The 27,675-nt window shown below is 34.7% G+C and overlaps 3 protein-coding genes across 12 annotated transcripts; 2 read left to right on the top strand and 1 right to left on the bottom strand.

Annotated features, from left to right (window-relative positions):
- The first annotated feature begins 208 nt into the window (after window positions 1-208).
- Ms (neuropeptide receptor myosuppressin) lies at window positions 209-11,407 on the top strand. 3 transcript variants are annotated; one of them, XM_040714613.2, is made up of 4 exons: window positions 220-403; window positions 8,862-9,086; window positions 10,588-10,632; window positions 11,124-11,407. In XM_040714613.2, exons 1-4 carry the CDS (start codon window positions 373-375, stop codon window positions 11,234-11,236), a joined length of 414 nt encoding a protein of 137 aa, XP_040570547.1. In that variant the 5' UTR covers window positions 220-372; the 3' UTR covers window positions 11,237-11,407. The 3 variants fall into 3 exon arrangements, with proteins under 3 accessions (XP_040570551.1, XP_040570547.1, XP_040570550.1); XM_040714616.2 differs by lacking the exon at window positions 220-403 and adding an exon at window positions 8,406-8,561; XM_040714617.2 differs by lacking the exon at window positions 10,588-10,632 and having other exon boundaries at window positions 209-403.
- On the bottom strand, window positions 10,076-22,580 carry NSD (Nuclear receptor binding SET domain protein). Of its 4 annotated transcripts, none has more exons than XM_040714612.2 (4): window positions 22,287-22,580; window positions 20,023-21,775; window positions 16,912-19,947; window positions 10,076-10,485 (listed from the first exon to the last, which is right to left on the bottom strand). In XM_040714612.2, the coding sequence occupies exons 1-4, from the start codon at window positions 22,287-22,289 to the stop codon at window positions 10,439-10,441; spliced, it is 4,839 nt and encodes a 1,612-aa protein (XP_040570546.1). In that variant the 5' UTR covers window positions 22,290-22,580; the 3' UTR covers window positions 10,076-10,438. The 4 variants fall into 4 exon arrangements, with proteins under 4 accessions (XP_040570546.1, XP_071745126.1, XP_040570545.1 ...); XM_071889025.1 differs by having other exon boundaries at window positions 20,023-21,887; window positions 22,287-22,478; XM_040714611.2 differs by lacking the exon at window positions 10,076-10,485 and having other exon boundaries at window positions 16,496-19,947.
- A 358-nt stretch (window positions 22,581-22,938) lies between these two features.
- Window positions 22,939-27,032, top strand: Vha100-1 (V-type ATPase subunit a family protein Vha100-1). Of its 5 annotated transcripts, none has more exons than XM_071889026.1 (5): window positions 22,939-23,313; window positions 23,432-23,731; window positions 24,035-24,272; window positions 24,358-26,549; window positions 26,619-27,032. In XM_071889026.1, exons 3-5 carry the CDS (start codon window positions 24,063-24,065, stop codon window positions 26,830-26,832), a joined length of 2,616 nt encoding a protein of 871 aa, XP_071745127.1. In that variant the 5' UTR covers window positions 22,939-23,313; window positions 23,432-23,731; window positions 24,035-24,062; the 3' UTR covers window positions 26,833-27,032. The 5 variants fall into 5 exon arrangements, with proteins under 5 accessions (XP_071745127.1, XP_071745129.1, XP_040569934.1 ...); XM_071889028.1 differs by having other exon boundaries at window positions 23,130-23,276; XM_040714000.2 differs by having other exon boundaries at window positions 23,145-23,295.
- Window positions 27,033-27,675: the final 643 nt, after the last annotated feature.

Genomic DNA, 27,675 nt, shown 5'->3' with positions numbered 1-27,675 from the left:
ATAGATCATGGAGTTCTCGAATATGACTTTTTTTTTTTTGTAAAGGAAAGTTAGTATTGAATAGTTTTTTTTCGCAAAATAAGCGTCTTTTCCTTTCATTGGTGCTAAACGGTCTCTCTTTCCCCTTTGCGTCCTTTTTTTTTCTTCTCCGTAAGACATCGGGAAAACCATTTTTCAAAGAGCGTTTATAAAAATGAAAACATTCCTTACTCCAAATAGTTATTCAGGAGCATCACGCTTATAAGGAAACCTGGCAATTATTACACGACCTACAATCCGTCATTTATAATACATAATAGGATATTTGGAATAGGAATTCATTCAAGATCCTCATTATTACCCAAGAAGGAAATAGACAGAAAGACAAGAATCATGACTCCAGCAACCCTTTTGAGAGGCAAACGTAAGTATATTATTATAATGATAAATAATTTCCTACAAATGTCTCCTAATGTAAATTTTTTTTAAAAGAATATTTTATTTAGGGGAAACACTAAAAGATATGGCCTATCACAGATTATATTATTATATATAAATACCTAGAGAGAGAGAGATGAATGATTGAATAATAGCCTGATACAATCTTAGCAAAAGTAATAACCATTATAGATCCATAGTACTTTTACATTTATCTTAAGTGCCCCTTTTTTGTAATAATATATTCCCATAGCTAGATGTCCACTAATTGATAATAAAAATATGTCAAAATAAATTTGGGAATTTATTCGGATTATTCATTGCTTCAATTCTCTTTATTTCTATCTCATTTTTTTCTATTCCTACGTGCGTCGTTTTCTTCCCCATACTTTATTTGATTAATTAACTGTAGCAAAATAATTTGTCTAATTAACACGAGTAATACTTTCCTAGAATAAACACACACACTGTCCCCTATTTGCCGTAGACAAAAGACAATTGATTACCCAAAAAGTTTTTTGTTATGCTGGAAGATAATAGAGATGTTACTTACAACTAATTAAACAATTATGTTGATTCAAGCCTTTTACATATCAGGGGCGTCCAAAGGGGGAGGACTGCAGGGGCTGTAGCCTCACCCAAATTAAGGTTTTTTTTAATTCTTAATAGAAAATGTAATATTAAAATTTAAAAAATGGAAAAAAGCTATGGATTTTTGAAATTTTTCTCCGAAAATTTAATATTTGAAATTTTTTTCCAAAAAATTTGATATTTAAAATTTAATTTTAGAAATTTTTTTCTCAAAAATTTAAATTTTTGAGAATAGAAATAGAAGTTTTTCTCCGGAAAATTTAATATTCCAAATTTTTTTTTAAAATTTCTATAAAATCGTAATTTTTGGATTTTCTTGGGGGAAAAAATCCAAAATTCCCCCCCTAAATATATATTTATATATATGTATATACATACAGAGGCGGAAATTGTCAAAGAACCAGGAAGTTTCATGTTCATTATTTTTGATACCTCAGAAAGAACATATCTGAACCAATTTCATCCTCAATGGAAGATAGTTAGGGCCTACCAAGAAATTATATATATAGCTTCTATACATAAAATTCATATACTATATAAAGTTGTTCTAACCAAAGCATTCCACATTTTCAATGAATTGAGCCTAATAAGCAAGAATAAATGAGGTAAGTATTTTGAATAATTTATGAGTGTTCACCTCTGGCCTTTGAAAATAAAAAATAAAACTTTTGGTCTTGAGTACTTTAAACTTTCGGAACCCTTCATTTTTTATGGAAGAGAGCATAATTATATTTTAGTGGGAGAAACTTGGGAAAGTATTGTGAACAAACAGTTGTTATGGTCTGCCTTTATGAACCACTCTAATATACATATGTTGTGAACAAGTTACACCTTGTACAAGTTAAAATGCAATAAAAATGAGATGATTTCTGTTTTGCCCTTGGATTGAAATGGTGTGCCCTTTATGTCTTTTATCTCGAAAAATATGTAAATGACCTAAATATCTCAAATTTTCTGCCTTATGTGTTCTACAGTATATTTTTTAAATATCTTGAATTGAATCTTTAATATATTCTTCATTTTTGAGTTCAATTATAGACATTTTATTTGTGTAGAGTCAAGAGGTAGCATCTTATGTTAAAAGAAAGAAAAGGATTAATTTTAGACGGGCATAGGAGGCATTTGCTACAGGCCTCGCCGCTCCTGATTGACCCTGGGTTGGATGTTTTTATTTTTTGCCATATATATTGAGAAGACATTTTTTTTTTGTTTAAAAAAAAAAAAACATTTTAAGTAATTGAGCGTTTCAAAAAATTAATTAATTTTTCCATTTAAAAAAAAAGATAGTTATAAAAATACATTTTTGAAAGAAAAAAACAGAGGTAAGCATTTTATTATTCTTATGATGTAAAAACACACATATCATTGCCCCAGGCTCCGCTAATGCTAACTGGTTTTAAGAAGTACAAATTGTCCCATGTAAAGTATGGCCTCAGTTATTTAATTTTTGTATGAAAAAGTAAAGATATGTAGAATTGAGGTGTTCCTTCTGATAAAGGAAATATGATTGACACAGTTTGAACCTTTCTTATGAATATTTAAAGGTGTTTGTAAAATTTTAAAATTTAAATTTATTAGAAAATAAACGCAATTTGGTTTTAATATCATTTAATTAATAATTTAAGTTTATGAATTTTGATGAGGACTCAGGATTTACTTGTCTAAAAGAATGATAATAGTATTTAAATAAAATGTAGCCTTCTGTCAATCTGTCTATTTGTTAGTGAATCACAGCTAAATATATACAGAACTTTGCAAGTACGTTTATTTTTTATTTAGATAAATAAAAAAGTGACAGTTTTAATGGCAAAAATTAATGGTTATAAAATTCAAAAATCCATGGCTATTCTCAAAAAATAACATATGTAAATCATCAGTTGTTTACAATAAATTTCAAATATTACAAATTGGGATTTTTTTTTTTTTCAAAAATCCACAGCTGTTCATAAGAAATTGCAGCTGGGATTTGTAATTCAATATTAGGTCACTTAATTTTTTTATAATTGTAAATTCCCCATCGGCAATATCCTCAATAACATTTAGAGACGTAATTGTTTCTGATGAATCCGTGAAAGCATTTCTATCATTCCATGATGCAGGATCAGCTTATAAAAATCAGGTGTGTCAGCACAGGGTGGAATGGATGGGGTGCAGAAATATTTTTTTTTCAATTTTTTTTTTTCAAAAAAAATTAATTTTCAATAGCTGTGGATTTTAAAAAATTTTCTGCAAAAAATTTAGTTTTTTTGAACAGCTGTGGATTTTTATTAGTATTATTATTTTGAAATTTAATATTTGAAATTTAAAATAAAGAGCTGTAGATTTTTATTATTATTTTTTTAAAATTTAATATTTGAAATTTAAAATGAACAGCTGTAGATTTTTTTAATTTTTGAGAATAATTTGCTATTTTTGTAATTTTTTTCCAAAAAATTTAATTTTCTGTAAATATCTATGAATTTTGGAAATTTTTGTCCCAAAAATTTAATATTTGTAATTTAATTTTTGAATTTTTTTGAAAAAAAATCCAAAACAATGCCCACTCCAAAAAAAAAATAAAAAATCTATACATATATATAATCCGGAGAACGCCCCTGAAACTCCATCAGGGAGCTCCAGTATTCTAATAAAATCTATTGTATTATTAGTGAGAAAGTTTTCTTAATTTTTATGGATATTCATAATTATTATCATTGAACTTTTGTTGTTCCTTGTTATTAACTTTTTAGGGAGCTTAGCATGACGAATTTATCCGTTTAATTAAGACTCTGATACAACTGATACTGTAACTTCATACATATTAAGTATATTTAGAAATAGAAGATTATTCAAATCCCTTTATACCTTTTATTCAGAAGCTGTGAATAGACTCTTAATTAAGGGTTTATCATCATCCTCCGATGATGATGAATACATGTTCAAAAAATTAATTAATTCCAATTAATGCATCTAATAACATTTCTGAGAAATGAAGGGTGTATATTTGCGATTCTGGTATGAATTATTTGGGATAGTACAAAAGAACTTGAGAAAAGAATACAAGAATTGAATGTTCATTTAACTTCTTTGAAATAATATATGTATAGTACATACATAATATAAGACCACAGTAAAAATAAATCCATTATGACAGATGGTTTTACTAATGTGTATCTCACGTAGTATAAATGCGATCGGTTTACTCTAAATGGTGTTAGAAAGATAAGATTTAGTACTAACAAAAACTTCTTATGCAGTTTTGTGATTGTCCGAGCATGGACAACAGCAAAGAGAAAAATCGCCATATTGTACAGTTTTTCTTCGAACAAGGCGAACGGCGGCTATAAATGTTAATAGTGTTTATGGCCCTGATACTATAACAGCCAGTCATGCACCTTTTTGGTTTCATCAATTCTGTTCCAGTAATTTTGAGATCAATGATGCACCACGCTCCGGAATGTTAACTGTCGAAATTGTTGATAAAGTAATGGAAGTCGTCGAGTTCGACCTTCGTGTCATTTTCTTGCCAAGGAGATAAATAGTCATGGAAAAAAAATTAAGAAAAACAAAAAACCCATTAAAATAATGGATTTCTTTTTAATACACTTATTATTTTGATGTCCTAAAATGTTGAGAACAAAGATTAAAAATTTAATATAAAAAAACTTTCATAATGCTGATTTTGAAGTTTGTGTATTTACATTAAGTAAAGGTCATTATTACCCCTCTGGAACACACAATTTCCCGCTCCCTTGGGTAAGAATCATTGTTCTAGACATACCTTATTGGTTTATGAATATTTCGTTTTGAATTTCTATCTTAGACCTATGAGCCATTGCTACGATCCTTTAGATATATTCTAGCTATAAAGACACATATATCCCGTCATCCTTATTCTTCTCCGGGATTTAATATGAATTATGATCTTGAATACAAATGCATACTTTCGATTCATTATTAATGGTACATTGATATACTATAGTGCTTATTAATAGTTAAACGATAAATTTGTATTTAAATCCTCGTTGCCCAGGGCCTCAAATGAACACGGAGGTTTTTTTTTTTAAAGTTTCGTCAAAATTTTCTTTGCCATTTTTTAAATTTTATAAACACTTTGAATTTATTTTTTTTAACATTTGGCTGTATAGGTATTTTTTTAAGAAAAAAGGTCATAAAATGATCACTTGTTTGTTTATTTAAGTAAAAAAATAAACGTACTTGCAAATCTTGGTATATACAAGTGGAAACGTTTGACTGTGATACGCTAATGAACAGACAGATAGAAAGAAAATCATTGTTACACCTTGTGTAATAAAATAATTCATCTTAAGACAAATAAATTGCAGCTTGTACAATTTTCAAGTTGTACAAACATTGCAGCTTGTATACAACATATTTAAAGTAATTTTTAATACAGGTTTTTAATCCAAATCTAATTTCCCCCAAGAACACACAAACTTCCATTGGTTAAGAGTCACAGTTCCAGAGCAACATACCGTAGTTGAGTTATGAATATTTTAGTTTTGATACTGTTGCATTTCTACATTCATAAGTTAAAAAAAATACAGGGGAGAATTAATTGTATCTTTTGTATTGTATTTGACAACTATTATTCAATTTGTTTTGAGGGATTTGCAAGTCATTTCCTTGATACGTTACCTCGTCGATAAAAGGTCAAGCATTCAGCTTCTTTTGACTAAGAACAAGTTGATTGAACACTATAAAAGAACATAGTGGGTTTTTATGGTTACATATTTGATATTTCTTTTTATGTTAAAAACACAGTTATGGATAAATTTATTTTAATAGCTGTACTTTTGTGTTTATAAATACTTACTTTAGATTTTTAAAAGTGAGTATTTAAGATTCAGACTCAAGTACATAAATGAAAAAAAAAATCATTATAAAATAGGAAAATGATGTATCTATATTAAAAAAGAAAAGTACATCTGTATGTATGAATTTTGATACTACGTACAATCATTTTTTAACTAAGAAATGACGATAGTAGTCATATTAATGAAATATCGCAGGCCTTTTACATGTAGCATCGAGCGTTAGTGTCATATAAAAAAGAAAGTATTTATGTATAGATGTATAAATTTTGCAGGCGTTTACGCCAATTCATATTTTATACAAATCTATAATGGTTAAAATATGAGATGAGGGTTCACTTTTAACAACGAGCGTTTGTAGATGAAGCTCTTATTTAAAAAAGAAAAGGGTGGTAAATTACGATTATATAAAATAATGAATATGACTTTAAATGAGGTTTATCAATGAGCAAATGTAGCTAAAGCTCAGCCAGGGATCACTTTCGTCTCTAGATTCAAGTACTCCTTCCCTCATTACGTCATATTGAAACAAATTCTCAAGCTATTAATATTATTTTATTATTGGGGAGCCAAATTCCAAGTATTGAGTAACTACATGCGAGTATTCTCGTAAAAAAACTGGGTGTAATACGGAGGATTTCTTGGGGAGTTAACTTCTATATTATTGCAGAAAAGTTTGTCTGTTCGTAGTCTCATAATAACTCCGGATAATACTGAGTTCTCCTGTTAGTAATTGAATATAGATTCCCCATATATTAAGGGTGTATAAAGAAAAAAAAAAAGAGTATAATGTATGGGGAGCACTTTATAAAAGGAATGAAACTCGCGGACATGTAGTTCCACTCATATTAAAAAAGAAAAACAAGTAAGTACTTCTATAAAATTTAAAAAATATATATTACTGGATGAGGCTTAACAACAAACTAAAGTGGCTGTTCAAAAAAAAATTATCTAGCTGTTATTATTTTTTTTTTCTGGAGGAGATAAAGTCCAAGCATTGAGTGATCAGCTTGATGTGAGTGTATTCATAAAAAATAAAAAAAACTCTAAAAAACTCTCGGCAATGCCAGGTACAACCGCCAGTAATTAAATAACCCGAATTGCAACTTGTACAATTTATTGATATAGGTTACAACTTGTGCATGGCATAAAATGTAATATTATCCAAGGAATTCTCAATACATGGCACGCCTACTCTTTTTTTGACCAAACTAAGGCTATTTTTTTAATTAGTGGAATATTTAATTATCAAAGATGTACATCCGGTGTGTTTTTTAGCTGGCCCGTTAATTTGTAATTGGTAGTATAAAGAACGGATTTTATCTTCCTTAGAAGTTGTCATTATTATTTAACATCCTTTCCTCATAAATGCTCATAAAAGACGGATTTTTTGCGGAGTTATAACTGTAAAGTCCTTGCTGGACTCAAGTATAATTGGGGATCGACATCGGAGTAATTCTAGCAAATGTCCTTGTTTATATTCTTTTTCCTTCCTCTCGTGACAGCTAATTGTAACTGATCTAAAAAAACGTCACGAGCATTATTCTTTCAAAACATTCTTCAAATTGTCAGGGTTACCATGTTGATTTTCGGTTTCTTTTCTTTTAACATTCCGATTCTACACTGGATTTTCATGATTGTCAATTATTGAAAGGGGTTCAATCAAATTTTCAAAAATTGTCTAATGAACATCTTTAAGAATTAATATATTTTTTTAGCATAATTTATTTATTTTATGCTATCAAAATCATTATAATAAAATTTATTAAGACATTCATTATATTATTGTTTTGATTCAATTCGTAATTACTTTCCTAATAAGAAATATTCTCAAGTTGTCCCAAAAATAAAGGAGAAAAAAGAGTTTTCTGCTAATGGAGTGATTATAAGAAATCGAATATTATGAATTTCTAGGTCTTTAAAGCATTTCCCCCATAAATATGTATGTACTTATTATTATATACAAATGAAAAATATGTTTTATTGATTGTATTTGACAAAATTGATGATGATAATGTCCGTTTGCATCAAAGTTCCCACTTCTTTTTTGCAATTGGAAACAATGATTTTCATACTTCATTCATTGGCAACCTGTAATTTGTGAATGTTACCTACACAAGTATAACCTGTTTAAAAAAATCAAAAGAAGGTTGCACAAAAAAGTTAAGCTTAGGTTAAAACTTTTAATTGGTTATTGTTTATAATTGAGATTTATGTGTAGGAGAATGGATTCATATTAATTTATATCCACATGTATTGGTTTTCATGAACTTATTGGGGAAATAAGGTAGATTCTAATTATAGAGTACATAGATGGAATGGTTTAAGTATGTCGTAATATACTATGATAAGTCCAATTCAGATTTTTAATTATTATTCAAATGGGGATTGGATATGATGATATTATATGTATAAGTATATCCAATATGCAGGACTGCATACGAATGTGTATAAATAGCACACGGCTGTTAAGAAGTGAGATGATGTCAGAGCACAATAACATATGTACACTCAATGCATTATCTTCTTCTGCAGACAATCCCTGTCATGTGCTAGCTTGTCATATGAATATGTAATTATATTAATGAACGGTAATGAGTGCACACGTTAGCAGGAATGATCGATGTTTATTGTCGCTATTAGAATCATTATAATTATTCAATAAAAATAAAAAGATGTGTAAAACTCTTGTTCCGTTTGATTTTATGCGGGTATGAAGAAGTAAAAGAAGAGACATCCGTAAGTTAGCAAGCAAGCAGAATTCGAGGAAGAAAAAAGGGGCTTTGCTTTCTAATGATTTCCGGGGGAGTGGGGGAGCAGCCATTTGGAAATTTGAGGGTTTTTTTTCTTTCCTCACTGTCTCTTCAACAGTCTCCGAAGTCACGTCTCCTCCAATCCTCCTCCTCCATCAACAAGTGTTACCTATGATAAAATATAGCAGTAGGCCTCTCTTTCTGAAAATCTTTTCATTTTTCCATTTTTAACGTACAAATTATCCTATTCCACTTTTAACAATTTTTTCCTCTCTTTTCTCTCTAGCAATGTCAATAGTTCCCCAAGTCCTCTTTCCTCTGAGTATCACAGTGCTCATGATTCTAAGCTCAACACCACTCCTTGTTGAATCAAGATCCGTGGTACTTCCTTCGCCTCAGTGTCACCCCTCTATTGTACAAAATATGCCGGATCGATATCGTAAGATTTGCGATGCTCTTGCAACCATTCTTGACCTCTCGGATGCTATGGACAACTACATTGATGAAAAAGGTAAATATAACAGATGCACATATATTGTACTAATGATTATAAATAGCTAGTCATTGAAATATTCCATTTTAAATAAAACAATTATTTTCCTCATTAATTAATTTTATATATGTAAGTACACACACATAATCAAACTAAACATGTTGTTTTGCTTGTATTTTTAATCAAGCTTCGAATCCATATAAAATACTCTTCTCCAATATTATTTTTGCAACGTCATTTTCCCCTGTTTCTAGTATAATTCCTATTAAATGGTTCTAAAACGCATTCCAAAAGCCTTGAGAAACGAGAATAAAAATAATGATTACTATGGGCATCCATCCTTTAATACGTTGCTTTTTTTACAGTCCTCTTAGAGATCTTGGATCAATACCTTGTGGGAGGAGACGTGGATCCTAGAGAGAATGATTTAGATCACGTCTTTCTTCGCTTTGGACGATGATGACGAATTAAATTATTAGCACAATTATTTTAGTATTTACAAAACCTAGCCCCTACCCTTCTCTCTTCCCCTTCTTCCTGTCTTCCTCAATCCCATTATCCTCTCTATCAATCTCCATTACCACGGTACTACTACTACTCATCTTAAAAGGGAACCAAGCTGTGCCAATTCGAGAAACAGGTCAGGAATTCAATTTAGGGGTTACAGGAAAAGCAGAGTTTGCAATTTTAAACTTTATGCACAAGAGGTTGCGGGAATTTTTAGTCATAAAAAGTTGCGTGGTTTTCGAGTTTCATTCATGTAATAAAATCCATAAATCGACAGTTAAGAAGATTGGTGAACTTGATCTAATTAAAGACCTTCGAATGGGTTATCCTGATTCAAAAAAGCCAGAATATGAATGATATAGATTAAAAGAATGTACTTGTTCAGGTTAAAAGTACTACTAAGGACTTATTGCACAAGGTCGGTGAAGGTTTGCACATCCTAGTAATTATGTACTAGTAGTGATTGATGAATTTAGAAACTTATTTATTATAATCAGTTGTTTGTTTTGTTTCGAAGATATAATTTGTATTCATGTATATATATATATATAGTAGTATACACAAACGTAATTGATTACAACATCATTATCATTAGTATTTTTATATATAACAACATATATATAAATAAGAGATAAATAGGATAGTAATTATCAATGGTAACAGTTTAAAAAAATATGGAAAAATGCAGAATGATGTCCTTAACATGTTTATTTGCCTCTTGATTCACTAGTCGCTGTTTTATCTGGTGATGGTCTATCAACTAAATAATATTCTATGTATTATTTTGAACTTCATCATCTCAGAAAATAATAAATACATTAAATGACTTGATAAAGGAAAATCCCAATGAGTATCATTTGACATCAAGGTTCGATGGTGGTAAGCGCTTTGGGTTTGAGTTCTACTTCACCTGTAAAATATATAAGAATACTATATGATTTTGTACAGAATTCAGAATGGTCATATCAATTATTATATTATACAATTACACTACATCATTTCAATTTTTCAGAAGCAGAAAACACAGCGCAGATTGAGCCTCTACTAAGCAATTTGGGTAAATTCATAGCAACTAATATATATATATATATATATATGTGGTTTGGCGTCAACACAAAAATAATTTTGAATAAATATCAAATAAAATATTTGAGTAATTCTAAATCTATTTTGTACCTTCATAAATGAATACAACCTAATATTACAAGAAAATATTTCGATCAATTATGAGCTTTCTATTCAAATTTCTGGGAAAGTTGAAATAGTCAATAATGTTAATTATATGTTTAATTATTTCATGAAACTTCATTTTGGCCTACTAATCATAGAATTTATCTTATTAATTATGACTTTAAACGTAATTTGCAGTCCCTAAAAGGGCTATCAGAATATTTTATTAACAGAAATACAAGATAATTAGTTGGCAAATGTAATATAAATACATATTCTCCTTTAGTGGAAAACATTATAGTTGTTATGTTAATGGACCACATATATAAATATATATTTGTCTTTCTAATATTGTATTAAATATATCTGTCTTTTTAGAGCTACGACAACCACCAAGCAACTTTAAGGATATGATGCCTCTCATGAAATCCGGTGTGAAGCGAAAAGAAGATGTGGATCACGTGTTCCTTCGATTTGGAAAAAGAGGCTGATTTCCATGGCTCGTGTATGTACACTATCACCACCACACCAGAGCTACTAGCTTCTTCTAACAAGCTCCAATCCTTCTATACATTTATTACTATCATAATTATAATTATTCATTAAACCGTTAATGTTTATCAGTGGCCTCTCATAAAATAAATAAAATTCGTTGGAACCTATGCAAAATAAGTTTTCATTATCATACATATTAGTATAGGACTAAATATCTCAAATTATTGTGGGTTAATTATTCATTAGTGCGGAGATGTATCTATATATTATAATATCATGTAATAGCCTCACTTTGACTAGTAATATTATCATTTTTAACTTTAAAAGCACATTGTACTAATATACATCTAATAAGTAACAATAACTCCATTATGAAACATACATCCATTGCTGAATCTTTTCCTTCCATGTACAGTAATGCCTTGAGATACGAAGTTCTTATCGAGTAAAAATATGTATTGCCATGCGAGCCGGTCGATTGTTAGCGACAGGACGTGAGAACTGCTTTACACTTAAATTTTGTTATTTCTTATTAAGTAGATTACTTCACTAACGAGTTCTGCCAAGGAATGAATTAAACTATGGTATGTATAGGCATTACTGTACTCCTCCTCTCCAGTCAGGGAAATAAGAGGAAGAAAGAGTAGACACATCATTCGAAGGTAGATTTACAATCTTTGTTCACGCACAGAGTTTGACAAGAATGATACATAATTAATGAACTATTAGAAATGAATATTAGACACACACATAAAGTCTAAGGATGTTATAGTAGTTTTAATTAATAAAAAATGATAATTATCAAATAAACGTATCAACTAAAGCGCAAATATGAGGGAAAAATAAGTTTCATTCATTACATAGTTATATAATTTAAGAATAGAGCTGACTTCAACTAATATTATTATTATTATTCTTAATAATGAGCCTTCACAAGGTAATAATTAACTTAATTCACTTCGACTGAAGCAAACTCTCCAGATTCATCTTGATCATCTCCATCATCATCGTCATCTTCTAACAACGAATTTATGTCAAAGTTACAGTTTATTTTATTATTAGAATATTTAATTGGAGTATTATCTTCGTCGTCGATATCATTTGGATCATCATCATCATCATCATGATCGACCTCTTCTATATCATCTTCATCAATCACTACTCCTCCTTCTGCTTCAAAGTCTTCACGAGACGAATTATGACTACTATTGTTGTTGCTACTATTATGAATGTTATCTTCGTCCTCATCTTCTATTACTCCGACAGATCCACCGTGATAAGCATGTACGACTTCTTCTCCATCATCATTATCTTCGTCTTCTTGGACACAATCAATGATCTGGTCTTCTGGATAGTCAAATTCCTCATAGTCATCTTGTATCTCGCCGTCATCCTCATATATGTGGTTCATTCCTGCGATTGTAGGATCAACTACAATCTCTTCAGCCTCAACAGAAGAAACATTGCCCTGAAAACCTGGGTCATCGATAGTAATCACTTGTAAGTCTCTAAGACCAGGGGTAGGTAAATGACCATGTTTGGCCATCCAATGACGGGAGAAATTAGAAGTAATTGTCTGTAAATCACATTCCGGACAAACGACTTTTTTCTTCCAAACTTTTTTAACTTTAGTATGGGGTGGTTTACTAGATTGGATTCCGTTGTTTTTAAAATGACCACATTTACTGCGGTGATGATATAAGGATACTTTATCTGATGAGGAAAAGGAGCAACGTTCATAGCCACATTGAAAAGACTGAAGGAGTAGGTGCTCCATTACAGGGCCGCCATCTTCGTGAATATTATCGTTTTCATCCTCGGAGAGATCCTCTGTACCGAAAAATAGGGGTTCACAGACCACAGTTTCCGCCTCTCCTGACTCCGCAGAGTCAGCGTAGACCAAGTCCTGTAGAGCAGGTTGAGGTAAATGAGAGTGCTTGGATGCCCAGTGTCGACCAAAATTGGAGCCAATCATTGCCATTCCACATTCAGAACAAACAATTTTCCGTTTGACTCGAACAGGAGAATTGGTTGCGTTATTACTATTGAGGATGGGTGTGGAGGAGATGTGTTGTTGTACTTCAGGAAATGAGGAAAGTTCTTTATTTTTATGATGATGAGGAGGATTATTGTAAGGAGGAACTACTTTGTTGATTTGAGCCATTTCATATTCTTCATCCGGGACTAATTTAAGGGAATGAATCGAGGGCATTCTATGAGCAATATCTCCATGACGACGATGGAAATGCCTTCGAAAGTTATTGCATAGCATGGGCATATTACACTCGGGACAGTAAACCTTCTTATGTCTTTTCCCACCGAAGCCACCCCCGAATTGAGGACCTCCCTTGTCTCCACCAGATAGTCCATTGCTATAATGAACAGGCTCTACTGTGACTTCTTCAATATCCTCTTCATCATAATCATTGTCTATAAGATCGTACTCTAAATTGGTTCTACTTTGCATAACATCTTCATCCTCGTCTTCAATTTCTTCTAAATCCTCAAACTCTTCATCAGCAGGCTCAATGTCCTGAACAAGGTGATCTCCGTCTCCATCGTCACTAGGATAGGGAATTGTGATGGGCATATGTGATTGATGAATAACTGGATTCTTGTGAGGTTTTTTGAGGGGTGGACTTGCATCCACTTCGACATCAATCACTTCTAATTCGCTGAGCAGGGGCATGTCCAGATGGGGATGCCGCGATGCCCAATGTCGAGAAAAGTTTGAATTGATCATGGGCATTTCACACTCCCTGCAGACGACCTTGCGCTTTTTGACTGTGGGTTTAGGAGAGGAGGTAATGGAGAGTGGATCTGGAGGCGCCAGATCCTCTTCTCCTCCAGACAGAGCTTCCATTTCTAAATTAATTAATGAGGGTTGTGTAATATGAGGATGTTTAGATGCCCAATGCCGGCCAAAATTGGAGCCGATCAAGGGACGATGGCATTCAGGACAAATGTAATTTCTCTGTCGCGCTCTTTTGCGTTCTTTTCCGTCGACGCGTAGATGAGGTGTAGGCTGTGTTTTGATGGGCTCAGGGGGCGGGGGCTTGAGGATATGAGGCCAAATAACGTCTCCCGTCTCGGAAGTATTGTCTCCTCGAACGACCGTGAGGGATTCGATGGGCGGCTGTGGCATGTCTGTATGTTTAAACTTCCAATGGCGTGCAAAGTTGGAAGGGATGACTGCGAGGTCGCAGCCAGGGTAGGCACAGCGTACCCTTTTCATCAAGTCAGAGGGGATTCTCCGTATTCGACCAGAGGGCGTGCGGGTCACTCCAGGCGCTGCCATCATCATTGAACAAGACTCAGTCCTTTTCTTCTTCTTTCTTTTTTTCACTCTAGTGCAACCTTTGTGGATTCCCCAAATTCAATTCCACTTTTGAGTATTTGTTCCTTATTCCATGTTGCAAACTCTTGTAGTAGGTCAGGCTGCTTGCTGGCGAGGGACGATCTGGATGAATGCTGAGTGGAGCGATGATGGAACAAGTAGGGAGTAAGTCGAGAAGGGGCAAAAGCAGTGTTGGTCGTAGTCGTGGTCGTGGGGGGAAGAGAGGGAGAGAGAAAGAGGGAATTGAGTTAGGAAGGAAGGAGGAGACACAAGCGAAGCAGGAAAGAAGCAAGAGGAGGGAGGAGAAGAAGGAAGGAAGGAAGGCGAACGAAACGAGAAGGAATGAAAAATGGAAGAAGAAGAGGGGAAGAGAGTGACTGGGAGCTAGAGAGAAAGAAAAGAGAAAATCCAAGAAAACTCCTTTCTAGTACTTGGTCCACGTCGCGGTCGTCGTCCTGATTCTTCTCTCTTCACCTAGTATCCTCTGCTCAATTCTCCCTCGCATCATCTCAGCACAATCCTTGTTTTCCAAACACCAAAGCACACAAATTCTTCTTCCTCTTTTTTCCTCGGCTATTATTATTCCCTTTTGGACAGTGTTCTATGCTCACTCACTCAATTCCACTCGCTTACTTAGTGCGTGAGGGAGACTCACTTCTCCTCCTGCTCCTGCAGCTAGTATTATGGACGATACGCGCCGTCTCGGTCGTGTGATGGATGGAGAAGCACACCACTGAGGCAAGCAAAGCAGGGGAATACTACTACAACAACTACAAATACAACTACTATTCAACAAGAAAAAGAGAATAAGAACAAGAAATTGAAGCTGTACTACTACTACTAGTACTACTACTACTTCTACTTCTACTACTAAGGAAGAGGGCGAAAATATGCTAAGAAAGAGAGAGAGCAAAGGAGAAGAAGTAACAGCAGAAGTAGCAGCTAGAAATGAGTTCAGAGAGAGATACAAATTCAAAAAATAGTTTTTACTTTAGGGGAACTGCTGCCGAAAAATTCCCTTTTATTTCTCTCTCTCTTTCCCAACTTTTTTGCCTCTTTTATTATTATTCTTATTATTCCCACCATCTTCTCAATCATTAATTCTATTTCTTTACCCATCTTCCTTCATTTGGGCTAACCATGGCAAGGAGAATGGATCAAAGCACAGACATAGAAAAAATTCATATTATTTCTCATTTCTAGAAATGTTGTAGTTAATACTAATACTAATACTTGTATTAAATAGTACAATAGTCACGCAAATGAACATAGTAGAATGAACTTCGTTACTATTGCTACAACCTACAAGACATGATAACTCAGCTAGATAAGAAATGTATGCTGAGAATATGAAGTCTTATTCTCAATTATTTGAGCAATTTCCCTCCTTCTTCTTCCCCCCTCCTGCCCCTAATCCATCTCCCTCCATAATATATCTGTTCAATTACTCTTTGACTCCAAGCAAACAAATCTCGCTTCCATGGCAGAAAAGAAGCCTTAACGGATGTGACGCATTCTCTTTCTCCTCTCCTTTGTCTTATTCCTTTGCGCGCCGAATCCTTCATATTCTTTCTAATATCTCCTCCTACTTGGGCAAGGGAATGGACCCAGCCCGACTTACTCCACGAACTATAATATTGACAGACATATTTGATATAATGTTATATATGAATAGGAATGTCCACTTTTTTTTTGAAAGAGAGTCACTTACTCCATATCCACATTTATGCATATGAAGGATATCTATATCCTTCCCTAATGCGTCATTTCCGAGAAATGTCCTTACAAATTTCTTTTTATAAATAACGTGGAACGTCACGATAAGTTATAAAAATATCAAATATGTAACTACTAACTAACTAAGTAACAAATTGGACCGAGTTAATAAAATAATTTTTAAGAGTTATGAAATAAAATATATGGAAAATATAAGAATATATATTATAGAGTTGTTCTATGTAGTACAACTAAGTAAGTAATAAGTAAGTGTAACTAATACAACAGATGAACTGAGAATGGCACATTCTTTCAAATAATATATTGCCTCGATAAGGTTATATTAGACATGACACAATTAAAGAAATATATGTACTATAAGAAATGATCATAAAAGTGGGGGGAGGGGGGGGGGAGGCACAACTTTGATGATGAAAACAAAACAGGTCATAGCAAGAATGAATGAGCTCCCAACAAACACCCATGCTTAAAAGGCAATAATACATTTAACATTATAATTATCAAAGAATTCGTGCGAAATAAACCCCAAAAAGGTTCATGGTAATGATGGTTTTGCTGACATATTATTGACAGAGCTGGTGTAAATGTTTTCCTTACCTTTAGGTACGGAAACGCCGTTGTTAAAAGGCTTTTGAGTTAGGGTTGTATTGGTGGTAGCTGTCTCTTCAGACGCCGTTTTATCCAAATCTGATTTTTGGCTTTGATCCTTGGACTTAACGGCGACCTCATTGATGGCATTTGAAGATTCGCTGGAGGATTGAGTGTCTTCATCAGATGATTTTTTCTTGTAGGAGGTAGCACAATGAGATTTTCTTTTATAAGTGGAGGTCCGAGTATAAGCCTTTTTAACCATGGGTGCAGCAGGACTTGTGAGCATCTTACGTACGGAACCGTCCTCTGATTTATAATAATTTACTAAAGAGTTGATGTCTTCCTCATCGTGTTCATTACATATATTCTTTAATAGTGAATGTTCGACTAACGTAGCTTCATGATTTTTACAGTAGGCATTCGGACAGTGAACACAATAACTGACTGCTGATTTTCCACATTCAACACAATGATGCCAGGGGCAAAACCATCTACCGTGGGGCATTTTATCGCGACTTAAACAGGCTAGATGATACACTTTGGGACAAGTTTTATGATCACACATCAAGACTTCTCCGCCCTTGTAGCATCTAAAGCAAACATCCTCCCAAGCTTTGATTAATTTAAATTTCTTAACTTTTTTCTTAGATTGTGAAGATCGAGGTGTAACCTCACCATTGTTTTTGAGACTAGCAGGTTTTTTACCAATATAACCAGAACAATTGACGGCACCGCAGAGACAAGTCTTTTTAACCTCGCCAACTGCCTCAAATTTATAGTTGAAAGTAAGTTCAGTATTAGCAGGAATGTCTTTAAGTGTGAAAATCCCAACACGAGTATCCCCATTGACAGTCCATTTCTGAGTCTCACAATTGGGATCACAGCTATGATTCATAAATCTTGCAATGTTCCCCTTAGGACCAGCATCAATCATTCGGTTACTATCCATCGTCATATAATAAAAATTTTCATCCTCCTTGGCTGCTTGTGATTTTCGCAAACGGTTTCGAAATTCCTCCATTGTTATGAGATCTCCAACATATTCAATGATGAAACGACCCTTTTTAATAGGCTTGTCAACAAAGAGTCCCCACCCTCGACTTTCAGTATAGGCAACCCTTAAAGGAGGATAGGACCTTCGTTGAAATTGCATGTTTCTGCAGCGATCCTTGGCAGGACAGGTTGACATCTGACATTCCACCATGAGCATTCGATTAATACAATCAGAATCTTCATTACAGGGATTTTCAGACTTATGATCACAGTTGCACACTTGTACCTCGGAGGATGCATCCGTATAAACAGGAACGTCGCCATAAGGACGGTTTGTTTTAATTTTTTGATACAAGGGAGGTTTTTTTTGTACATTCTTGGCTTCCCTTTTGGTTTTAGCTCCCAAATAATGTAGATGTATTTCTGCTGCCTCAACTAAGCCCTTACGAAAACTCTCAGTGATGGATTTTTTACTACAAAATGAGCCCTCGGGCATTTTATCCGAATCCCCTTTTTCGTACAAGAATGTTCGTCCATGAGAGACCCAGGAATACTCGTTTGATCCACAAAACTTGACAGGGAAATCTCCCGTCTGATGATTGAGCCTATTTACATTCTCGGGAAGTTCGGATGGATGAACGACTGCTGCAGGCCACCAACGATAGGCACCCAACTTGACCCACACCACTTCTCTATACAAAGGCATCCGTCCATTACAGCATGTTTGGCAGTAGTACTTTCCTTCTGGCAAATTAGGAAGATTTAAGCACTCTGAATGGAAACTAGCAGGGCAGAAATCACAACAGATGAGTGAGCCTCCCGAAGAACAAATGAAACACCAAGACACATTGATGTGTTTACTGCTTCCTTTTTTACTAACATTATTGATACTTTTAGAATTGGTAAAATTGTTATTACTGGTATGCTTTGGACAAATAATGGCAGTAGATGTGATTTGAATAGTTCCTGCTGCAACACAATAATCCCCAGAATGATAGGATGTTGGACAGCGCACACACTTTAATAGTTTTGCGCTATACTTCATTACAGGATTAGATATATTATCTGAAGCACAAGTATGGCACATGTGAGCAGGACAAGTCAGGATTTGTTTGGGCTTAAAAATAGTTTGAGGCCAGAGTGAAGAAGAGGTTAAACAAGAGGGATGATAGAGCCTTATACAGCCTTTATGTGTACATTTCATCAAACGATGCTCAATCACATTATTGTCTTTTGATTTATCTTTATCATCTCCCTCTTTGTCACTCGAAGATGATCCTTTTTTACAAAGGAAACAACGTTGTATATTGTCTACACAGTCTTTGCATTTCCAAGAGGTAGTCGGGCTATCAGTACTACTAATGGAAGAATTGTCAATACATTTTATATGGTACGAATTACCACATGTTCCCTGACAAGTGATCAAATCTCCCGGCTTCATCGACACATCTTCACACAGTATACAGAAGCGCTCATTTTTAAAAATGCCAATCATTTCAGCTTGAGCCTTTGGAACCTTTGGAGTTGATGGTGTAGAGGGTGAAGGTGATGGCTGCTTTAACTGTTTCACTATTTCCTTTTTTTTCGTCATCTCCTTCTGACGAAGAGAAAGAGATTTTTTCAGTTTTTCATTTGAAACGACTCCAGATAAACGAGCCAGTTCTTGTCTATAAAATTTGCGCTCTGTAGGAGCAAGATTTTTCCAAAGAGTCATGAGAATGCGGTTAATGTCCTTCTCACTCATCTTAGGATCTTCTTCTTCTTCTATAACTCTATCCTTATTCGCTAAACAAAATAAATTAACAGCCGATTTCAATTTTTTCTTTTCATTTTCGAGGACATTTCGAGGTATGGATGCAATGAGTTCGGAGGGAGCCTCAACTTTCCTTTTTTTGGTTGGATTAATAGATTCTGGCTCATTTTCAGAAGAGCAATTGGATTTCAATTTTCTTTTCCTAGAAAATTTGAAAACTTGATAGCTATTGGTCTGAAGCTCCTGAATACGCTTTATCCTTTCCGGACCAGTTAAATGACAAGTTGTTTGAGCATCTATAAAAAAAATAATATATATATTAACTATAAGAATATACAAGAACCAGGTAGGTGGTATTTATATCTATTTACCTTTTACTGCTACATTCCATTTTTCATTATTGGACTTGCTAAAATTATTAAATTTTCCTTTATAGACTTTTTGGTATATTTGCAGGTATTTTTCAAAGTCTTCAATTCCGGTAAAAGGAAAAATCTGTCGAGCGCTGACCCAGGCTCTTCGAATAAAACCAAAAAAGTCAACATGAAACTCTACATATTTAAAGCCACGCTTTGTTTCAAAACGATTGAATATCCCTTGATTAGATTTTGCAAATTCATCTTCCACTTCCATAGGAATGCTTTCCTCTAATTTAACAACGTTATCAGTGATTCCTAAGTTTTCTCGAATAGATTGAGGATCTATCGTTACAACACTTGGCCAGAAATTAGAATCTCCGATACGTGCCCATACTAAATCACCGGGCTTATATTCACAATGCGTTAGAAATTCTAGCTTCGCCGACTCGGCTTTACCGGGTTTTTTAGATTTTGTACTTGGTGGTTTCACATTACGGGGTCTACCTCGTCCTTTAGTTTCTTTTGGGGGTGAGACAACGGGGACTTCTTTTTCTTCTTCCTGTTTCACTTCATTATGATCATTCAAAGACTTGACAATTTGCTCTTCTGGAGAATAAGGCAACAACTCAGTAGGAACTACAGAGTCTTTTTTTGAAGGAGATAAGGACATATTTGAATTTGCAGAATTTAACAAAGAATTTTGTTGTTCTATATTTTCCGGAGAATCCGAATGTGAGGATTCTAATGGTTTGTATGTCTCTATGGGTGAGAAAGGATCACTTTTTATTAACTGGGGCGAGATGGGTTGAGGTACTCGTCGCTTCCAGAGTGATGAGGTGTAGAGAACGTGTAGGTCTGGTAGGCTATGACATTTAAACCAATGTTTCATAATGATTTGCCGGTCAGCAGATGGAGAGAATGTAAGAGGACAGCCCTTGGCAGGACAGAGTTCCTCTCCGTCAGGAGGTAGAGGCGTTTCTGGAGGAGGTGCAAAGTTTAAAAGATATGCATTCTTTTTCTGAAGCGTCATTTGATCCCAAGCTTCTTTGAGAAGGATTTTCATTTCTTTAGGGTCCGTTCCAGGATATTTCTGATCCAGTTTTGGTTTTTCTTTCTCGCAAAAGAGACGGAAAATCCTTTTTCTGTCAGGAGGAACAGAGTCTGTCGGAGAGGGAGATCGAGAGGAAGGGAAAGGGGGAATGGAGTCGCAGGAGGAGGAGGTAGATGAGGAAGGAGATGGCTCATTTTTCAGAACTAGAGTGTTCCAAGTTGACCACATTTTATCCATTTCAAGGGGGCGACACTTGACGATCAAGTTTTTGAGATTGAATGGGTTTGAGGACGTTGTGTTCTGCTCAAGAAGAAGAGTGGGGATCCATGAAGGAGGTGGAGTGGGTCGCACCAACGCCTCACGCTTCTTCTTCCTTAGGACCACGCGTGTCTTCTTGGCGAGACAAAGGGCAAAAGAGCGGCTTTTCCGCTTCTTGGAACTTCGGAGAATGGGTCCAGGCCCTTGTCCCCGGAGAATGCGATCGTGCGAAATGAAATAAGGCAAAGACCCCTTCTTTCTCTCTCTTCTAATCCTCCTTTCCTCAAGTCTCTCTGGCGCATGTCCTTCGCCTTGACCTGGGATCAGATCCTCACAGCTACACTCACTCGGATTCCAAGAAATGGGATTCGGATGCTGCCGCCGATTCTCTTTCTCCTCTCCTCCACTTCCCACGGATACGCACACACTCCTCAAGGAAGGCACTCTGCAAAAGGCCTTCAAGCAAAAGGAAGAGTTAATGTATAATTCCAGAGATCAGCACAAGGACCGGAGCCCCCCAAAAACCATCCAGAGCATAACTATAGGATTTTCTCCCAAGTCTTAAATTCTTTCAAGTAAAAAAATAGAAATAAAAAAAAAAGAGACTCAAAGCGGAACACAGAGACACACACACAAAAGGAGACAGAGACACGCAAGACTAAGCATCAGCTCACTCGCTCGCTCGCTCAGCTTCAGCTCACTCTATCACAACAACAACAATTCTTGTGGAAGGAGGAACGAACGAACGAACGCACGAAGGAACGAACCAAAGAACGAAACAACGAACGAATTCATATTATTATATTATAATAATAATAATAAAAAAAAGGAAAAAAGAGAAAAAAAGGAAAAATAATACAGAAATTTCAGAGGGAAACTTCACCCACTGCTTTTCAAGACAAGAAAACCCTCTGATATACTTTAAAACACACTGCTCCGGCTCACTATCTATAAAATAACAACTTACCATTCTTTAACTCCTGTCCATGATGTTCATGCTTCTTTACATGGGATGGAAGAGGCTCAAATGATGGTCACAAAGAGTAGAAACAGGATAGAGTTGAAGATCAGACTTGCTGTTTATACATGTAATAATTTTGCCGCGAAGGTCTCTCAGTGAGCTGAAGCTTCAAATAAAATGAAAAGAAAAGGAAAAGAAAAAAGCTGCATAGGGGAATCAACTATGTATTTCCACACGCTTACGCCAGTTTAGTCATCGACCTCACATCCAATTAAAAATAAGAGTAATATGAAACATATCTAAAAACTCGTACTATATTAAATATATAATTAAATTGTATCCTTATGCAACCTGAAAGAAAGGTCCCTAGATTTTTGCAAGCTCTAGTAATCATCTAGCTTTATGTCAATTAATTTTTTAGGGGTGTTTTATGACGTAGGTGTAAACACTTTTTACCGGTTTTATTAGACATATTTCATCTAAAAAATAAATACCAATAAAAATTCGAGTCAAGGATAAACGTCATCATGGCACTCTCTATCTCTCTCTCTCTTTATTGTAGGCTTAAATGTACGTTATGACGTCATCAAATTCATTGCCCAATAGTCTGAGAGAGGTTGGGAGATGCTTCATCCCTATTAGACAAGAAGAGTAGAGTAATTTTATCTTTAACATTTATACCAATTCTAATACAAAGTCGGGTTCTTTAACCTCTATAGGGACAGCCATTAAGGTATTTGGCAAGGACAAAAGATCTATTTTATTTTGGTTAATCTCTCAGCTTCTGAATGATTCGTATAAGTATTGCGTCATTATGTTAATGACGTCAGCAAATGTCAAAAATGTAGTCAAGAATCTTGTTCTTCTCTGGCCTTTTTCCGAGATCAAAGAATAGCAATTGGATCCCCCACCCACTCAATCATTTCTATCCACTAATGTACATACTTATAATTATACCTCCTCAATGACTTGACTTTAAAAGAAGCGACATTTATGGTGAATATCGAGCTACAAAGTATGATTTTCATTTTTGGTAAACTTTGTCTCTTGTCAATATAATAAATAGCTATCTGATAGGGGCCCACCGGGGCTCTTGGATGTTTTTTAAAAAATCATTTTCAACTATCTATATATCTATATTTAATGGTTAGGTACATAGCATATTAATTTCGAAAATGCTAATTCAATCTTTTGGAGGAATTGTGAATAGATGGGGCTCTCTGAGAGAGAGAATATATATGAATATAGATAAATCTCATCTATTGAGCTGGAGGAGGAAGAAAGCCCTTTTTTGTCTTTCTCTTAGAGAGACAAAAAAATAAAAGGAGTAAGAAGAGAGAGAGAGAGCTTTAAGTAATAAAAGGTCCCGTGAGTACTGATTTTTCAACGTATTGATATATTAGGAACTAGACCTCGGATTCCCTCATAGCCAGGAGATAAGATATCAATAGGTAAGTTAGAGAACATGGGCTTGCCGCTGGGCTACAGCAATGTGACTTTGACACACACAGGTGGCGCTCTTGATTCCCTTCTTTTTTCCTTTTTTCGTTCTATATGATAATTGTATTCCTGATAAAAGGATTTGCTCATTTATACACGTCTGACATTTCGTATTTCTATGTATTTCGTTAAAATTGATTATAATAAATAACATGGATTGGGGACCCTTTGGGTAAAAAACATGATCTTTGTTCGTTGCTCATGGACTCTTATTAATTTCGTATCTTTTCCTTGCCTTTTCTTTGTTTTTTTAGACGATTAAAGCGCACTCTAACTGCGGCCATGTCTGGATATTCCAACGAATTTGACGAAGAATCTTCCTATCAGGACGGAGGTGGCTTTCAGATGCAGGAGCAGGCTGGTGAAGAAGGAGCTCAGCTCAACAGTGGAGGTGTGGGCGGAGAAGTAAATACGCAGCCCCCTCCTCCTTCGACTACTCCTGGAAGTCTCTTTCGAAGCGAGGAAATGGTTCTTTGTCAGCTATTTTTGCAAGTAAGATCCTTGATCATACCATATGGAGTGCTACAAACTAGATTATCCTCATTTTATTAATTATATACATTATGTTTGTTTCCAGTCTGAAGCTGCATATGCGTGTGTCTCGGAATTAGGAGAACTAGGACTCGTTCAGTTCAGGGATTTAAATCCAGATACGAACGTATTTAATAGAAAGTTCGTTAATGAAGTCCGTAGATGTGATGAAATGGAAAGAAAACTCAGATACTTAGAATCGGAGATAAAAAAGGATGATATTCCCATGCTAGATACTCATGACTCTCCTGAAGCTCCTCAGCCTAGAGAAATGATAGATATGGAAGCAACTTTTGAAAAATTGGAACATGAGCTTCAAGAAGTCAATCAAAATGCTGAGGCTCTCAAGAAAAATTATTTGGAACTAACAGAATTAAAACATATTCTAAGAAAGACGCAGCAATTCTTTGATGAGCAGGATCAATTAGAACTTGGAGGAGGCGGAGGTGTTGATGGTCAGCATCAACAGTTGATCAGCGAAGAGACTGGAACTAGTGGCTTACAGCTTGGATTTGTAGCAGGTGTAATTCTTCGTGAGAGATTACCTGCATTCGAAAGAATGTTATGGAGGGCCTGCCGTGGAAATGTTTTTCTAAGACAAGCTGAAATCGAAGACACTTTAGAAGATCCTGCAGTTGGCTCACAAGGGGTTCTCAAGTCTGTATTTGTTATATTTTTCCAAGGAGATCAGTTAAAGTCAAGAGTTAAAAAGATCTGCGAAGGCTTTAGAGCTACTCTATATCCCTGCCCAGACCAATCTGCTGACAGAAGAGAGATGGCAGTAGGGGTTATGCAAAGACTTGAGGATTTAAGTGCAGTCTTGGGTCAGACCAATGATCACAGACATCGAGTTCTCGTAGCCGCAGCTAAAAATGTCAAGAGCTGGTTTGTTAAAGTAAGAAAAATTAAAGCGATCTATCATACATTAAATCTCTTTAATCTTGATGTGACATACAAGTGTCTCATCTCTGAGTGCTGGGTTCCAAGTGCAGATATTGATTCCATCCAATTGGCTCTTAGAAGGGGTACGGAAAAGTCAGGCTCCACTATTGCTCCTGTATTCAATGTCATGATCACCAAGGAATCGCCTCCAACATTTTTTCGAACAAATAAATTCACTCTGGGATTTCAAGAAATGATTAATAGTTATGGGATAGCCACCTATCAGGAGGCAAATCCAGCATTTTGGACTGTTACAACCTTTCCATTCTTGTTTGCTGTCATGTTTGGCGATGCTGGACATGCTACGATTGGACTATGTGTCGGACTATGGATGTGCTTGAAAGAAAAACAATTGGCAGCTCGTAAGATTGAAAATGAAATGTGGAAAATATTTTTTTCGGGGAGATACATTATCACTCTCATGGCCATGTTTTCCATTTACACAGGATTAATATATAATGACTTCTTCTCCAAATCTGTGAATATTTTCGGAAGCTCATGGAAGCCAACTACACCAAAGGAAGAAATGATGTCCATAGACTCTGAAATGATAGATCCTTCAAAAGGTGGCTACGCAAATGTTCCTTATCCTTTTGGTGTAGATCCTGTCTGGCAAGTCTCGGATAACAAGATTATTTTCCTAAATGCTTTCAAAATGAAGGTATCCATTATTTTAGGAGTTATTCAAATGACATTTGGAGTCGTAATTTCAAATTGGAACAACAAGTTTTTTGGGAAAACAATGAATATTTTTGCCGAGTTTATCCCACAAATTATTTTCTTAATGGTACTCTTTGGCTATTTGGCTCTACTTATATTCCACAAATGGGTCACTTACTTTGCAAATGACCTTGAGGATAGTTTTACTTACTCTGAGAGATGTGCACCAAGTATTCTTCTCCTTTTTATCAACATGGTTTTAAATAAGGATACTGCCTATGAAGAGGCGTGTGGGACTCCTTACATGTTTGCCGGACAAGGTGGAATCCAACAGTTTTTTAGGATAATTGCAGTTATCTGTATACCATGGATGTTGCTTGTTAAGCCCTTTTTAGTTCGTAAGGACTACAAGGCTCGAGTTGCTGCGAATGGTGGTCGACATCCCGAAGGAGAAGAACCTTTCAATTTTGTAGAAATAATGATCTTACAGGGTATTCACACGATTGAGTATGTCCTAGGATCCGTTTCTCACACAGCCTCCTATCTGCGTCTTTGGGCTCTTTCATTGGCTCACGCTCAATTGTCTGAAGTATTATGGATGATGGTCCTTCGATCTGGATTCTCTAGTGATCAATGGTAACATAAGATAATAATGATCCCAAATATGTATGTCTATATTAATATTTGATCCCTTTTATCATTTAGGTATGGTGGAGTGATTTTGTGGTTTGCATTTTCATTTTGGGCCGTGGTCACTGTTATGATATTGATTTTGATGGAGGGTCTCTCCGCCTTTTTACATACACTTCGTTTACATTGGGTTGAGTTTATGTCAAAGTTTTATTCCGGATCAGGACATTTATTTTTACCATTCAGTTTCGAGGAAATTTTACAAAAGGCAGAGAGTTCCTGTGACTAATGAGTACCGATAACATCACATTCTATGGGAATTTGGGAATTAATCATCATTCCCCCCCCCCAATCGTTTTTCCAAAGTATTTATGTTATAAATTTATCTTTCTACATTGTATAAATTGATATTTTAACTAATTTTATTACTGTTAAAAATATATTTCAAATTTACTCAGTTCGTTTGTGAGTATCTCTCTAATAACATAATATGTATTCTATGATTATTTTTGAGATGGTTCATAAATTATTTGTATTTTAATTATACTATAGACAATGAAGAGGGGTTCAGTTACACCCCCAAATTTAGGCTAAACTAGTAATATTTGTATAAGTAATTATCTTTTTTTTAACTATGTTAAAAAACCAAGAAAGAAAATCTAAAAACAGAACAAAATGGTAAATAAAAAAGATCATAAAGATTTTTTTTTTTTTTAATAAAATATCCTAGTCACTAATTATAATATTTGGGAAAAATTGAAGTTGCCCTCCTAAAAAAAACATCATCTCCTAGAACTATTATAAAGACCACTCCGTTTTTAAAGGATAAATTTGTCTTATTTTGCTAATTGAAAGGACAGCTATGTGTAACGAACAGATTTATTACACGATATCCGAAAAGGAACTAATATCCCTTGGATATTCATATTTGTAATCAGTTTGTAATATGTGAGACATTTATAAATTATACACTTGAGTGATGTACTGTAAGGGGCAATGAAAATATTCATAGCTTTGATTGTTTCTCAGGAAGTAGTTCATTGAGGACATAAGTAACTTAGAAAATCGTTTCTCAATAATGACACGTTTTACAATTCATTTTAAATTTGCTTCAATTGACAATAAAAATATT

Source organism: Lepeophtheirus salmonis, chromosome 6 (assembly GCF_016086655.4).
Source record: "Lepeophtheirus salmonis chromosome 6, UVic_Lsal_1.4, whole genome shotgun sequence".
Lineage (NCBI taxonomy): Eukaryota > Metazoa > Arthropoda > Copepoda > Siphonostomatoida > Caligidae > Lepeophtheirus > Lepeophtheirus salmonis.
This window is presented reverse-complemented; position numbering and strand designations above follow the sequence as displayed.